The sequence below is a fragment of the Nicotiana tomentosiformis genome, chromosome 9, assembly GCF_000390325.3.
Source record: "Nicotiana tomentosiformis chromosome 9, ASM39032v3, whole genome shotgun sequence".
Taxonomy (NCBI): Eukaryota; Viridiplantae; Streptophyta; class Magnoliopsida; order Solanales; family Solanaceae; genus Nicotiana; species Nicotiana tomentosiformis.
Window position 1 is genome coordinate 73,702,441 of NC_090820.1, and position 14,783 is coordinate 73,717,223.

At 37.9% G+C, this 14,783-nt stretch overlaps 1 protein-coding gene across 1 annotated transcript; it reads left to right on the plus strand.

The window, feature by feature from the left end:
* Nucleotides 1-11,057: 11,057 nt before the first annotated feature.
* LOC138898980 (uncharacterized) lies at nt 11,058-11,912 on the plus strand. Its single transcript, XM_070185090.1, has 2 exons — nt 11,058-11,196; nt 11,287-11,912. The coding sequence occupies exons 1-2, from the start codon at nt 11,058-11,060 to the stop codon at nt 11,910-11,912; spliced, it is 765 nt and encodes a 254-aa protein (XP_070041191.1).
* Nucleotides 11,913-14,783: the final 2,871 nt, after the last annotated feature.

Sequence of the window (14,783 nt, forward strand, 5' to 3'; positions counted from 1 at the left end):
CGGGTGCCGCTAAGATGTATCAGGATTTGAGACAACACTATTGGTGGAGGAGAATGAAGAAAGACATAGTGGAGTATGCATCTTTGCGCCTAAATTGTCAGCAGGTGAAGTATGTGCATCAAAGGCTGGGCGGTTTGCTTCAGAGACTCAAGATTCCTGAGTGTAAATGAAAGCGTGTCACCATGGACTTCATTGTTAGGCTCCCACAAAGTCAGAAGAAATTTGATGCGGTATGGGTGATTGTGGACAGGTTGGCCAAGTCATTTCATTTTATTCCGGTAGTGAATACCTAGTCTTTAGAGCAACTGGCTCAGATCTATATCCGCAAGATTGTCCGACTTCATGGTGTGCCGGTATCCATCATCTCTGACCGGGGTACGCAGTTCACATATCTTTTCTAGAGAGCTGTATAATGTGAGCTAGGCACACAGGTTGAGTTGAGTACATCATTTCACCCCAGACAGACGGACATTCCAAGCGCACTATTCAAATATTGGAGGATATGCCTCGTGCCCGTGTTATTGATTTCGGGGGTTCTTGGGATCAGTTCTTGCCGCTTGCAAAGTTTGCCTACAACAACAGCTACCAATCGAGTATTCATATGGCTCCTTATGAGGCCCTATATGGGAGACGGTGTCGTTCTCCAGTTTGTTGGTTTGAGCCGGGAGAGTCTAAGTTATTGGGCACAGATTTGGTTCGAGATGCCTTGGAGAAGGTCAATTTGATCAAGGATCGGCTTCGTACAACCCAATCTAGACAGAAGAGTTATGCGGATCGGAAGGTTCGTGATGTTGCATTAGAGAGTGATTCTTGCTCCGGGTTTCACCCATGAAGGGTGTGATGAGGTTCGGGAAGAAGGGCAAGCTGAGCCCTAGGTATACCAGACCTTTTGAGATCCTTGAGAGGGTTGGTGAGGTGGTCGACAAGTTTGAATTACCACCTAGTTTATCTGCGGTTCATCCAGTGTTCCATGTTTCTATGCTCCATAAGTATTATGGTGATCCGTCTCATATTTTAGACTTCAGCACAATCCAATTGGACGAGGATTTGACTTATATTGAGGAGCCGGGGGCTATCTTGGACAGAAAGGTCCGGAAGTTGAGATCAAAGAACATTGCTTCAGTAAAGGTTCAATGGAGGGGTCATCCGATCGAGGAGGCGAACCGGGAGACCGAGCATGACGTGCAGAGTCGTTATCCTCATCTATTCATCACTTTAGGTATGTCCTTATGCACGTTCGAGGATGAACGTTTGTTTTAAGACGGGGAAAATGTAACGATCCAACCGGTTGTTTTGTGTAATTGCATCCCGTTACCCCTTTTAATACTTCACATGTGTGTTTATGATTTTATGACTTGCGGGGTTGGTTGGTTTCATTCGGGGAAGCTTTTGGGTTGATTTGGACCTTTTGATTCTTGACTTAGAAGCTTAAGTTAGAAATGTTGACCAAACTTTAAATTTTGTGAAAACGACCATAGAACGGCGTTTTGATGTCTCCATTAGCGTTATATTTTGATTTCGAACTTGGGCGTATGCCCGGAATTGATTTCAGAAGTCTGTAGGTTGATTTGTGTTGTTTTGCCGAAATTTGGCAATTTGAAGTTGAAATATTTTACCGTAGGTTGACTTTTAGCTATCGAGTTCAGAATTTTATTTTGGGACTTGGAATATGTCCGTTATGCTATTTAGAACTTATCTGCCAAATTTGGTATCTTTTGGAGTTGAATTGATAGGATTCAGACGTCTTGTTGCAATTCTAGAAGTTCTTAAAATTTACTTTAAAATTTATGCGTTTTAGTGCATGATTCCTAGTTTTAGATGTTATTTTTATGTTTTGTTCGCACAAGCGAGTTCGTATGATATTTTTAGACTCGCGTGGATGTTTAGTTTGAGCCCCGAGGACTCAGATGAGTTTCAGACATGTTTCAAAAGGTTTTTGAACTGAAATGCAGAATCTGTTGTGCTAATGCTTCAGGTATCGCATTTGCGAACACCGGGTTTGCAATTGCGAGCTTAGCAGGGGGCACCTCAGGTATCGTAATTACGATATATGACTCGCAATTGCGAAGTGACATAGGATTTTTGGTAGTTCGCATTTGCAACTAATCTGTTGCTTTTGCGAGGGGAATAGGGTTCGTAATTGCGAGAAGTTCCCCAATCCTATCAGTGCCGCAATTACAAGATTTTCTTCGCAATTACGAACCCATGTCACAATTGCAATAACTGCAGCTGAACATAAGGGCTGGAAGTCGGGATTTCATCTTACATTATCTCATTTTTGAACTCTAGACTCGGTAGGAGGCGATTTGGAGAGAGAATTTTTATCTACAAACTTTGGGTAAGTGATTCTAATCTATTTATACATGCGCAATAAAAGGGGATGACTTGGAAGACGATGAGATTGAATCTGTTCTACTGAAGAAATTTGGAGAAACCTTGTCGAAAGGAGCAATGATATGGTACCATAATTTGCCGCCTAATTCTATTGATTCCTTCGCCATGCTTGCAAACTCCTTCGTAAGGCACATGCCGGAGTAATAAAGGTTGCGACTAGGAAGTCGGACCTCTTCAAGGTGAAACAGAAAGGCAACAAAATGTTGAGGGAATTTGTATCTCGGTTCCAGATGGAAATCATAGAGCTTGAGTTTTTGAATAATAAGAATTTGAGTTTTGAGAGTCGATTTGGACTCGAATTTTGAAACTAATCACAAGTATGAACTCGTGGGGTCATGGGTAGTCGGAATCTACCGTTGGACCCGATTTTGACCCAGCGGGCCTCGGGTTGACTTTTGTTGACCTTTTGGGGAAAGTATAAAGATCATTACTTTATCTATTGTAATTGATTTCCCTTGTATTGTTTGATGATATTAAGTCAATTTTGGTTAGATTTGAGCCCTGTGGAGGTGAATTTTAGGGGAAAAGCTATTTTTAAGAGTTGAATTGGCCTAGTTGAGGTAAGTATTTTGCCTAACTTGGTGTGGGGGAACTATCCCTTAGAGTTTGGGATTGACTGTGTCTTTTGTGCTATGTGAAAGCTATGTACGCAAGGTGACGAGTAGGTACACAGGTTGTACGTGGTATTTGACCGGTTTAGACTACTTAGACTCTTTCCATGCTTTAATTGAAATGTCATATCATGTTCTTATTTCTCATAGTCAATCTATTCTTACTTGTGTTAGTCTATCCTTATATGCCTTAAATGACTTGTTTAACACTTGTTCTACATCCTACTTGATAAATTACTCTCACGATTTAGTTGAACTTGTTGCCCCTTTTATTGTTACATGTTATCTCTTTCATTGTTGATTATCATTATTTGAAGTTATTGTTATAAGTTATCTCTTTCGTTGCCATTACTCTTATTTGAAGTCATATTATGTCTTCCATTGTGAGTTATTTGTATTTAGTTCGTGGTTACACATTATTTTTCTCATTGTTGAGTTGATGGTGTTGAAGTTGTGAAAGCCGTATCACTTTGAGGTGAAGTTGTCAATTGTTAAGATATATTTCTTATTGAGAATTTCTCATTCATTGTTATTGTTGATATTCTTGTACATGTTGTGGTGGATCCATGGGCTATTGTTGTGAAAATATTTATATTTTTTTATTGTTGGTAAGTTGTGATATATGGAAACTTGTGGTGCGAGTTGCTATTGTAATGTGATATTGACGCGCATGCGGCAGTATAAGGCTTGGGGTTAATGTGCATGCGGCAACATAAGGTGGGATTTATGTGCGTCTTGCTTGTAAGGGAACTACATGAAGCCACGCGGCGTCATAATTCGGGCTAAAGCGCGTGTAGCTATTTTGGGCAAAAAATATTTTTAAAACTATTTAAATGTAAGGCTCACGCGGTGGTATAAGGAAATATTGTGATTGAGATTGTGAATTGTGAATACGAGGCGGTACCTCGGTTGTGATTCTTGATATATACACGAGGCGGTACCTCGTTTGGGATTCTTATTGTACACGAGGCGACGCTGCGTGATGATTCTTATTTTTTATCTCATGTTGCAAAGAGGTTTGGTGGGAACACTTCTTGTTGTTTTGTTCTTCCTTATTCTATCAATTATTGTTCGTATATGATCATTGTGATTTTGTTTTATTGAATTCTTTATGTTATTCCCATGCTTATAATTCCGATATTAGTTCATGCTATTTACTTGTTTCGTATCAGTTATTTCTCCGCCTTTTATTATTTATCCTTATTATGTTTTCATACTGTTTATTTATATCCTAGTAGGTGTCTTGACCTAGCCTCGTCACTAATCTATCGAGGTTAGGCTTGATACTTACTGGGTACCGTTGTGGTGTACTCATACTACTCTTCTGCACATCTTTTTGTGCAAATCCAGGTACGTCTTCTCACGCCGGACTTTAGTGATCGACTGTTAGTTGCTTACGGAGACTTCAAGGTATGCCTGCTCGGTGTCCGTAGGCCTGGGAGTCATCTTCCTTTACTTTTACTATTGTTGTATTTTTCATTCAGACAGTGATGTAGTAGACATTTTAGCTAACTCTTTAGAGCTTATGACTCAGTTCCACCGGTTTTGGGAAGTGTATTGCTGAGGTTGTATTTCAGGAGATTATACGAGTTTATTTTTCTTGCTTTAGTATTTCTGTTTAATTATTTCTGTCAAATTAATATTAAATGGTAGGCTTACCTAGTCTTAGAGAATAGGTGCCATTACGACATCCTACAGAGGGAAATTAAGGTCGTGACAAAGGGTGAAGCTTCACTTAATAAAACCATAATCTTTACTCCAGAGTCGTAGTAGTCTCGGACTTGAACTATAACTACTTAAGAGAAATAAAGTATCCATGTTTACACATAATAATCAAGATATTAACATGAACTTTATTAGCCAACACATTTGGCCTTGAGCTATTCCGATTTTCATGAGTATTTTTAAGAATAAACCTAATTCTCATAGGAAGCGGCCTACTTCCACAATCACATAGGTAAAATTTGTCTGTCAAGGGTGTTCTTATAACTTTAACACCCCAATCATACGAGCTACAGATTTTTATTAAAAGTTAATAAAACATCAACCTCGCAAATCGTTATAGGATAAATGCACTTAAATCATATGGAAGGAATATAAAATAAATATAATAGTGCATTTCACAACAATTCATCATATGATTCGTTCTTCCCATTGAACCTAGTTATAGAATCTCTAGCCCCGAGGTTGAGCTTCCTCATATATGACTTATGAAATTATAGGCTTCAATCCCATCCCCCTCGATGTACTCCAGATCCTTTCTCTTGCAAAGACCTTGGTTAGTAGATCTGTAAGATTATCACATAATCAATATTAATAGTAACACTTGTCAAATATCTCAAAGTATTGTGTTTTCTCCTTATAGGTTTGAATTTACCATTGTAATAATGGTTTTGTACTTTAGCAGCAGCAACAATGCTATCATAATGAATTAAAAAGGCGGAACTGATTTTTCAATATAAGGTACTTAAAATAATAAATCTCTCAACCAATTCATTTTTTCACTAGCTGAAGCTAAAGTAATTAGTTCAGCCTCCATGATACAGTTAGCAATAATAATTTACTTTTTTGTTTTTCAATAAATAACACTACTTCCAAAGTAAAATTATAATAAGTAATAGAACAAGAATCACCAGATAAAGTGTTTCAATCTACATCTGAAATGCTTTTGAGTATAACATGATTTTTTTTATAAAACAAGCCATAAGTTTTGGTACCAACTATTTTATAACTCTTATCGCATGCTAATGTTCATTACCTGGCCTGCATGTAAAGTTGTTATGTACTCCTATTGCATGCTCAATATCATGCTAGAGTGTAATCAGTTACATATCTTAAATTTTTAATTAAACTAGTATACCTTTTTGATTTATCATATCATTTTCACTTTGAACATAAAGAAGTGAACACTTGAATCAAAAAGAGTTACAACATGCTTGCAATCACTAAAATTATTTTATTCAGAATTTTCTCAACATAATGTGACTGGTCAAGGAAACATGCATCACTTGTTTTAATAATTTTTATTCTAATAATGAAATTTACCTCACCCAAATCTTTCATGTCAAAATGCCTATTAGGCATGCTTTTAGTTTCTCCAATTCTTGTTAGTGCTAAAAATTAATAAATCATCAATATAAAGGCAAATAATAATATATGCATTATTCCAAGACTTATGATGGACGAACTTATCATACTCTTTTGATTAAATTAATTTTTAATCATGTATGAATCAAATCTTTCATGCCAAAATATTTCTCACACAATTTCTAGAATTCAATAAAATTTTATTTTCATGAAAATGTCATCATGTTCATGAACAATATTAGGTTAAAAATTATTTTACCTTTTCGTCGCCCGCGTTGCGCAGGTAGAAAAGTTTTTACCTTTCCATATTGTAAAGAGAGTGAACGTGTCATGACCCAAAATCTACTATAGGCCGTGATGGCGCCCAACGTCGCCGCTAGGCAAGCCAACAATGAGCTACCAACTTACAACAACAATAACAACAACAACAACATACCCAGTCTTATCCCACACCGTGGGGTCTGGGGAGGGTAGTGTGTACGCAGACCTTACCCCTACCTTGTGAGAATAAAGAGGCTGTTTTTAATAGATCCTCGGCTCAGGAAAGCATATGCTACCAACTTAATTATTCATTTTATTATTTTTAAAATCATAAATCTTATTTAGATAGAGAGGTTAGTGCATTAAAATAATTAAAAGTTACGCACAGTTTAATTAAAATAATAAGTAAAAGCGTATCAATGTAGAACAATCCATAAACAAATTCTAGAATACCCCTAAAACCCGGTGTCACAAGTGCATGAGCATCTAGTAGAAGGTATAATAACAATACAACATCTGTCTGGAATACAAGTTAGACAGGAAAATATAAATAAATTATGATGGAGACTCTGTATACTGTGGGTCGTAACATGGGATGCAACTCACTGTAAAGTCCCCGCAATAGCTGCGCCTTTGCGCCCAGAAGACCACCAGAAATATATACCTGCACAATAAGTGCAGAAGTGTAGCATGAGTACGTAAATCATCGCGTACCCAGTAAGTATCTAGCCTAAACCCGGAGAAATAGTGATGAGGGGTCGACATCGACACTTACTAGTGGTCCAATAAAGTAAGTATAGTAGAAAGTAAACAAGTAAGAGTCATGGTAAGTAAACAGTATAAACAAATATAAGTACGTGTTACGATCATCCTCTGAAAAGTGAACACAAGCTCTCAATTATCATTTACCTCCTCAATCAGAGTAAATATATATATATATATATATATATAGCCCCCACTAGATAGGTCATCAAAACTCAAATTAGGAAAACTTATAGATACACTGGCTTCTTGTCAAATATTACGCACGATTCTGCCAAGGCGAACGGCCCGATCCTATAAGAATATGATACTTTAACGGGTCCTTGACCCACTCACAAATATATGTGTGAGTATGAAATTTAAAGAAGCTTTTCGATGAAAACGCACAATGCGGGAGAAATTCATAAGGGAAGCACAATTATTCCGCGGCTTATCAAGTAGCTCATCAAACCTATACAATAGCGTGTCTATCACTCTACGCAAGCCTAGTCTCAGGTCGTAACGTGAAATCAAGTAACTAAGCAGGCAATAATAACTCAACTAGTACAAATAAAGCATGGTGTGAATCCTAGTTTACCCGGACATACTCAGGAATTCTAGCATGCGCACGGACACTAGTCACCTCATATGTGCGCAGCTCCCACAACATGTAGCATATAACAAGAATATCACCTATGGGGTAATTTCCCCCTCACAAGGTTAGACATGAGACTTACCAAGCTCCGAAGTTCCATAACCAGCTCCAATGCCTCTCTAACACCTCGACTCAAAGCCAAACGATCCAAAACTAGTCAAATAATATGAAAATTAATCAAAATATACTCCAATACTTATAATTAATCAATTTATAACAATTCCCAACTATGCTCGAAAGAATAATAAAGTCAACCCTCAGGCCCAGGTGCCCGGATTCTAAACATTTTCGAAGATAAACTTTAGCCATAAAATTATGAACTCAAATATATAATTTATTCTAAATTCCATGTCCAATTTCATGGTCAAAATCCAAAAATACGATTTCTAAGTTTTTCTTCAAAACCCACAATTTCCACCAATTCCATGTTAAAATCTGTCCTTGTATTTAACTTGAAACAAGTGGGAATAACTGATGGTAGGCTATAATCTCATATTTTAGTCGCTTATTACACTCTAATTTACTGCACTTTATTCGTTTTGAGCTTTAGTTGTTAGAGTTTTGCACTTATTATGTGTTTTATGCCTTGTAGGAGTGATTCCGAGCTATGTAGATGTTATGGAATGAATTTGAGTGATTTGGAGCTTTGAAGTCTGATAAAATCCCAGGGGATTAAACCGAGATCGTGTTTGTGGGGTCGAGGAACAAGTCTGGATGTCAAAATGCAAGAAAAATCTGCACTATGAGAAATCCCCATTGTCGCGGTGCATGGGGCACCGCGCTTGTGCATTTCTCTGCTGCCTGTCAGAACCAACTCTCTGAATTTCCCCACTAATGATCCGCATGGTGCGTCGCCCCATGCGGCGCGCCTGTGCAATCTTTACAGAGTGACAATCCTATTTCGGCTAGGAAAGGGTGATTTCGTTTGGGCCCGACCCTGCTTGGTATAAATACATGAAAAAATGTTATTTTCTGGACTTTTGATACATATAGACCTAAGGAGTCCAAGGAGGAGTAGAAGGAGCAAAAGCACAAGGATTTCATCATTCCTTCCTCACTTAAGCCCCGAGTTTGGATCGAATTTATGTTTTCCTATCTTTTAATTATATTTGTGATGAATTGCTCCATATCTGTGGAGTAGTTCTCTTTAGGGTTTGATGGATTGGGTGTATTGATGATTGTTTGTGGAGTATAACTCTAGTTTTATGTATTGAAGCATTTTTAGATGATTTTATTGTTGCATCTATATTCACATATTCATGTAATCGAGAGAGGCATAACTTGTGATATATTTTTATTATATTGTTGGGTGAGTTCATTAATTCTTCTCAGTAATCGAAAGATGCTAGTTGAATCATTGATTAAATCTAGTTAGGAGAATAATCGAGAGAGGTTCTCCTAAATACCAATCCACTACGCATTCTTACATATCTTCACGTGCTTAAATTGGTTCATCTCGTGAGGTTGAGACTTAATCGAGAGAGGAGTTTCTACTAGACATTTGAACTAATAATTGAGTGAATTCGAGAGAATCACGTAAACATTAGAAGTGAATTATCTATAGTTAGATCCCAAACAATTATCTTGCACTTATCCTATCAACCCCTATTTTCTCCCACTGATAACTTCCTTACTTACCTTTGTTGCCATAGTCATTAGTCAATAAATTTAGATTCTTAGTTAATTTTAGTTATTAATTATATAAATATCAATTGTTGATTCTCCTGGATATCAATCAAGCTAGATACTAAAAAAATACAATTTAACTCCAATATTCGTGGATACGATATTATACTATACTATCTTTGACTAGCGAGCATAATTTAAGTGTGTGTTTCGAGCTCGTCAAATTTTGGCGGGGATTGGAAATCAATATTGTTTGAAATAGTTTGTAGTGCTAATTCAGGAATTTTTCTTTTAATTTTATTTTATTTTTCTTTTTTTTACATTTGGTGTTCTTTGACTGTGCGCAGGTGACAGGTTTAAAGTGGTGCATGACTCGAGCTTCTACGAAAGTAGTGCTACCATACGAGCCAGAGATAGAAAAGTAAATGCGACAGCTGAGGAAGGAAAGAAATCTCATCGAGACATCAGAAAAGGTAGGGCAATCCTCAACCAAGGAACTTATGCTGGAAACGGTGAGGATAATGTAGATTTGGCTGCGAGAGAAGTATCCCAACGAAGAGAACAAGCTGTACGGAATGCTTAGGAAGCAGCTATTAGATATGCACATATTATATATGAAGAAGAGAGGGGTCGTAGAATTGCTCAAAATCAACCTTTGGGTGCATACCAGTTCAGAAATATAGCTCCCATGCCTGGGAGACCATTTGGCGATTATGCTAGACTGGTCTACAATCAAGGTTTATCAAGTGTTAGACCACCCCCAATTACAACAAACAACTTTTAATTGAAGCAAGGGTTGCTTCGAACTCTTCAAAATTGTCGTGTCTTCAGAGGGAAGCCAAACGAAGATCCAAACACACATCTAATGAACTTCGAGGAGATTATGAACACCTTTCAATACAATGGTGTGTCACAAGATGCAGTGTATCTAAGTGCATTCCCCTTTTTCTCTTAAAGATGATGCAAATCAGTGGCTTCGAAGCTTACCCACATGATCGATAAGAACATGGGAGGAGATGACCAGAAAATTCCTTGACAAATATTTCTCCTCAGCTAAAACGGGCAAGTTTAGAATAGAAATCCATAACTTTCTGCCAGAAAGAGAATGAAACTAGTTTTGAAGCATGTGAGAGGTTTAAGGAGATTGTTAGAAAGTGTCAACATAGCGGAATTGAACTCTGGATGCACTCTAGGACTTTTGGGATGGATTGACACCGGCCTCATGCAGAACATTGAGCAATGCAGCTGGAGGTCCGTTGATGAAGAAGAATCCAGAGGAGATAGTTATAATTCTTGATGAGTTATCTAAAGATGCTAATCAGTAGCCCTCTAAGAGTGTTGAAAGAAGAAGATCAACTGGTGTTCACCAAGTTGATGCTAACACATTTGCATCTGTGCAGGTACAACTTGATGTTGTGGCCAAAGAGATAAGGAAGTTGGCCTTGGCTACAATACAAAGCGAGCCTCACACAACTTGTGATATATGCGGAATATGACACCCTACTCATGAGTGTCAAGCCTCAACTGAGGAAGTAAATGCTGTGGAAAACTACAATTTTAATGCAATGGGTCAGAGGCATCCCAGTTTTTCATGGAGTTCACCCGGGGGTACCACGAATACATGGAAACAAAATAACTCTAGACCCTAGGGACAAGGAGCGCCAACATTCCAAAATCGGCATATGAAGCAATTTCAGCCTCAACAACCCATTCAGTCTGGCATAGAAGATCTCATGAAGGCCTTCATTCTGAAAACTGATGAGAGGCTTGAAACTCATAGCGCAGCTATACGAGAACATGAGGCAGCTATCAAAGAAATAGGTACTAGTTTTTGAAACTTGGAAAGACAGGTTGGGCAGCTAGCCACTCTATTGTCTGAGAGGATTCCATGAACGCTCCCCGCTGATACAGAAAAGAATCCCAAAGAAACGGTGAATGCTGTGACCTTGAGAAGTGGACAAGTGTTCAAGGATCCTACCCCAATCCAAAAAGATGTGATAATTGCAAAAGAAAGTGGGGAGCAGCTGAAAAGTGATGATGACAAGAAGAAGAAAGGCCCAATGAAAACTAAGAAGAAAAAGAAGGAAGAAAAGGCAAAAAGGGAGGAACATGAGGAGAGCAGACATATGCCTGCTTTACCTTTCCCTCAAAATCTATATAGAGAAAAGCTGGACAAGCAGTTTGGGATATTTATAGATGTGATAAAACAAGTCCATGTAAACTTACCATTTACAAAAGTGCTCTCACAAATGCCTACTTATGCCAAAATTATGAAAGAGATCTTGACAAAGAAGAGGAAAATAGAGGAGACCTCAGTGGTCAAGCTTACAGAGCATTGCAGTGCTATATTGCAAAATAAACTCCCACAAAAGTGTGGAGATCCAGGGAGTTTTATTATACCTTCCTCATTAGGGACTATAAATTTTGATAAGTCTTTATGTGATTCTGGTGCCTCAATTAATTTAATGCCTCTATTTATTTACAAGAAACTGGAGAAGGAGATTGGAGAGATAAGGTCGGTGCCAATATCTTTGTAGCTGGCAGACCAAACGACCTTAATACCCGAGGGGATAGTGGAAGATGTGTTAGTTCGGGTGGATAAGTTCGCATTTCCTATATATTTTATAGTGGTGAATATGGAAAAAACTAAGGAGGTCCCCTCATCCTAGGAAGACCATTCTTAGCGAAGGGTAGAGCTATACTAGATATACACGAGAGGAAACTCATGCTTAGAGTGGGCGAGGAGACGGTGACTTTTGATGTGAATGTAGAAAAGGGGGCACAAAAAGAAAAACAAGCTGCAAGTGTTGAATAAAAAGTGAAGGGCTCAAAAGAGAAGGATGAATTGGGTGAGAAAGATAAGTGTGGGGTGTACCCCAAGAAGGCTGATAAGAAGATGTCTGCCTGGATGTGAGCATTAGTCCGAAGGTGAGGAATGGAGCCCGACTTCGACTCAGACCCCGACTAGATGTTCAGGGAAGCTTCCTTTACCTTATGCTTTTTAATTGTGTGTCATGGGGACATGCCACAACTTAAAGTGTGGGGTGGGGAATAATTGTATGTTGTATCTATGTGTGTTAGTTTTGTTAGATGTAGTAGTTGGAAAATTGAAAAACACCATAAAAAATTAAAATATTTTGATTTTTCTCGACAATAGATATTATTCGATGGGTTTCTTGAGGGATTAAAGTCAAAAGAAAAAGACAAAAAGATTTTCTTTTGTTAGGTAGTGTAACAATTCCCTCATGGTTTTTCTTTGTGTCGCGGTTCTTTTCCAAGGATTTTGTTTGAATCGGGTGTAGTTAGTTTTAGTTTTGTAGAGTAGTAGGAAACCTTGTGCTATGAATTGAATGGAAGGCAATATCTTTTGACTTTACTATGCCTTGAGAATAGTGAGTGCTTTAGTTGTGATGCTTAGGCTCAGTTTTTGACTCTTGTATAAGTACCTTAAATTGTATGATCTTAACTCTGCTTAACTGCTTTGACTAAGAGTGTCGTGATGAGCCCGATCCTGAGTGAGTTATGTGCCATGTGTGTGTGAGAATTTGTGTTATTCTGTGCATTGCATTTGATGTCTAGAACTTGCGCTGTGTATTTGCAAAGCAAAATGGTAGTTTTATTCAGTCTTGGAAGTGATTTACGCATTTCTTTGTTGAGCCAGTTATATTCTTTTACCCACCTAATTGTTACGTATCTTAGTTAACCCCGTTGAGCTTGTAATCCTGTTTCTTTGGCAACCACAGTACAGGCCTTACCCATTTATTTGAATTGACAATCTATTTGAACCTTTTACCTCTTGTGAGCACTTGAATTTGATATTAACTTTGCAAAAGTTGAAGTGTGGGGTGGTTGGTTTGGTTTTTGAGTGGAACTAATGAAATAAAGAGAAAGGTGCACTATGTTGAAAAAAAGTAAGAGCCACTTGAATTGAAAAAGAAAGGAAAAAATAATAATAAGTGTATGGTTGTGAAAAATATTCCTTGATAGTGGTAATTTGATGTAATTGTGCTTAAAGAAATTGGGAGTTAATGTATATTGATGTGAAGTTGGAGTTTTGGTTTGACGTAAGTGTGGGGTTTTGAACAATGAAATGTATATATTAAAGTGCTTAGGGAGGTGTAGTCACTCTTATATCTAAATGTATCCTACCGGTCCCGCAGCCTACATTACAACCAATGAAAGTCCTACTTGATCCTTGACTGAATGAGATCAATTAGTAGAGTAGTACACTACGGGAAAGCTTATGGTACGTCGTTTCTGGCATATGAATGTTGTTTCTGAGAGTGAGCGAATTCTTTCTATAACAAGTTCCTGATTGTTCTTAAATTTTATTATGTGTGAAACTACTCTCTATTGTTGTGTGAGTTAGTGAGCGGGTTATAAATAATGCGTGGTGCTTTTGAGTCAAATCTGGATGCTAGGATGTTACGATATTGTACTTAATCTGTCTTAAATATTCCTGGTATGATGAGTTAGAAGAGTTGTTGAAAAATGTCGTGTCTATATGAACTGTAGTCTGATTGCTCGAGGACGAGCAATGGTTTACGTGTGGGGTGTTGATGGTAGGCTATAATCTCGTATTTTAGTCGCTTATTGCACTCTAATTTACTGCACTTTATTCGTTTTGAGCTTTAATTGCTAGAGTTTTGTACTTATTGTGTGTTTTATGCCTTGTAGGAGTGATTTTGAGCTATGTAGATGTTATGGAATGAGTTTGAGTGATTTGGAGCTTTGAAGTCTGAGTTAAATCCTAAGGGATTAAGCCGGGATCGTGTTCGGGGGGTCGAGGAACAAGTCTGGACGTCAAAACGCAAGAAAAATCTGCACTATGAGAAATCCCCACTGTCGCGACGCGTGGGGCGCCACGCTTGTAAATTTCTCTACTGCCGGTCAGAACCAACTCTCTGGATTTCCCCAATAATGCCCCGCATGGCGCGTCGCTCCATGCGACGCGCCTGTGCAATTTTTATAGAGTGACAATCCTATTTTGGATAGGAAAGGTTTATTTCATTTGGGTTCGACCCTACTTGGTATAAATACATAGAAAAGCGTTATTTTCTGGACTTTTGACACATATTATACCTAAGGAGGCCAAGGATGAGTGGGAGGAGCAAAAACACAAGGATTTAATCATTCATTCCTCACTCAAGACCCGAGTTTGGATCGAATTTATGTTTTCCTATCTTTTAATTATATTTGTGATGAATTGCTCCATATATATGGAGTAGTTCTATTTAGGGTTTGATGGATTGGGCGTATTGATGATTGTTTGTGGATTATAACTCAAGTTTTATGTATTGAAGCATTTTTGGATGATTTCATTATTGTATCTATATTCACTTGTTCATGTAATCGAGAGAGGCATAACTTGTGATATTTTTGCATTATATTGTTGGGCGAGTTCATTA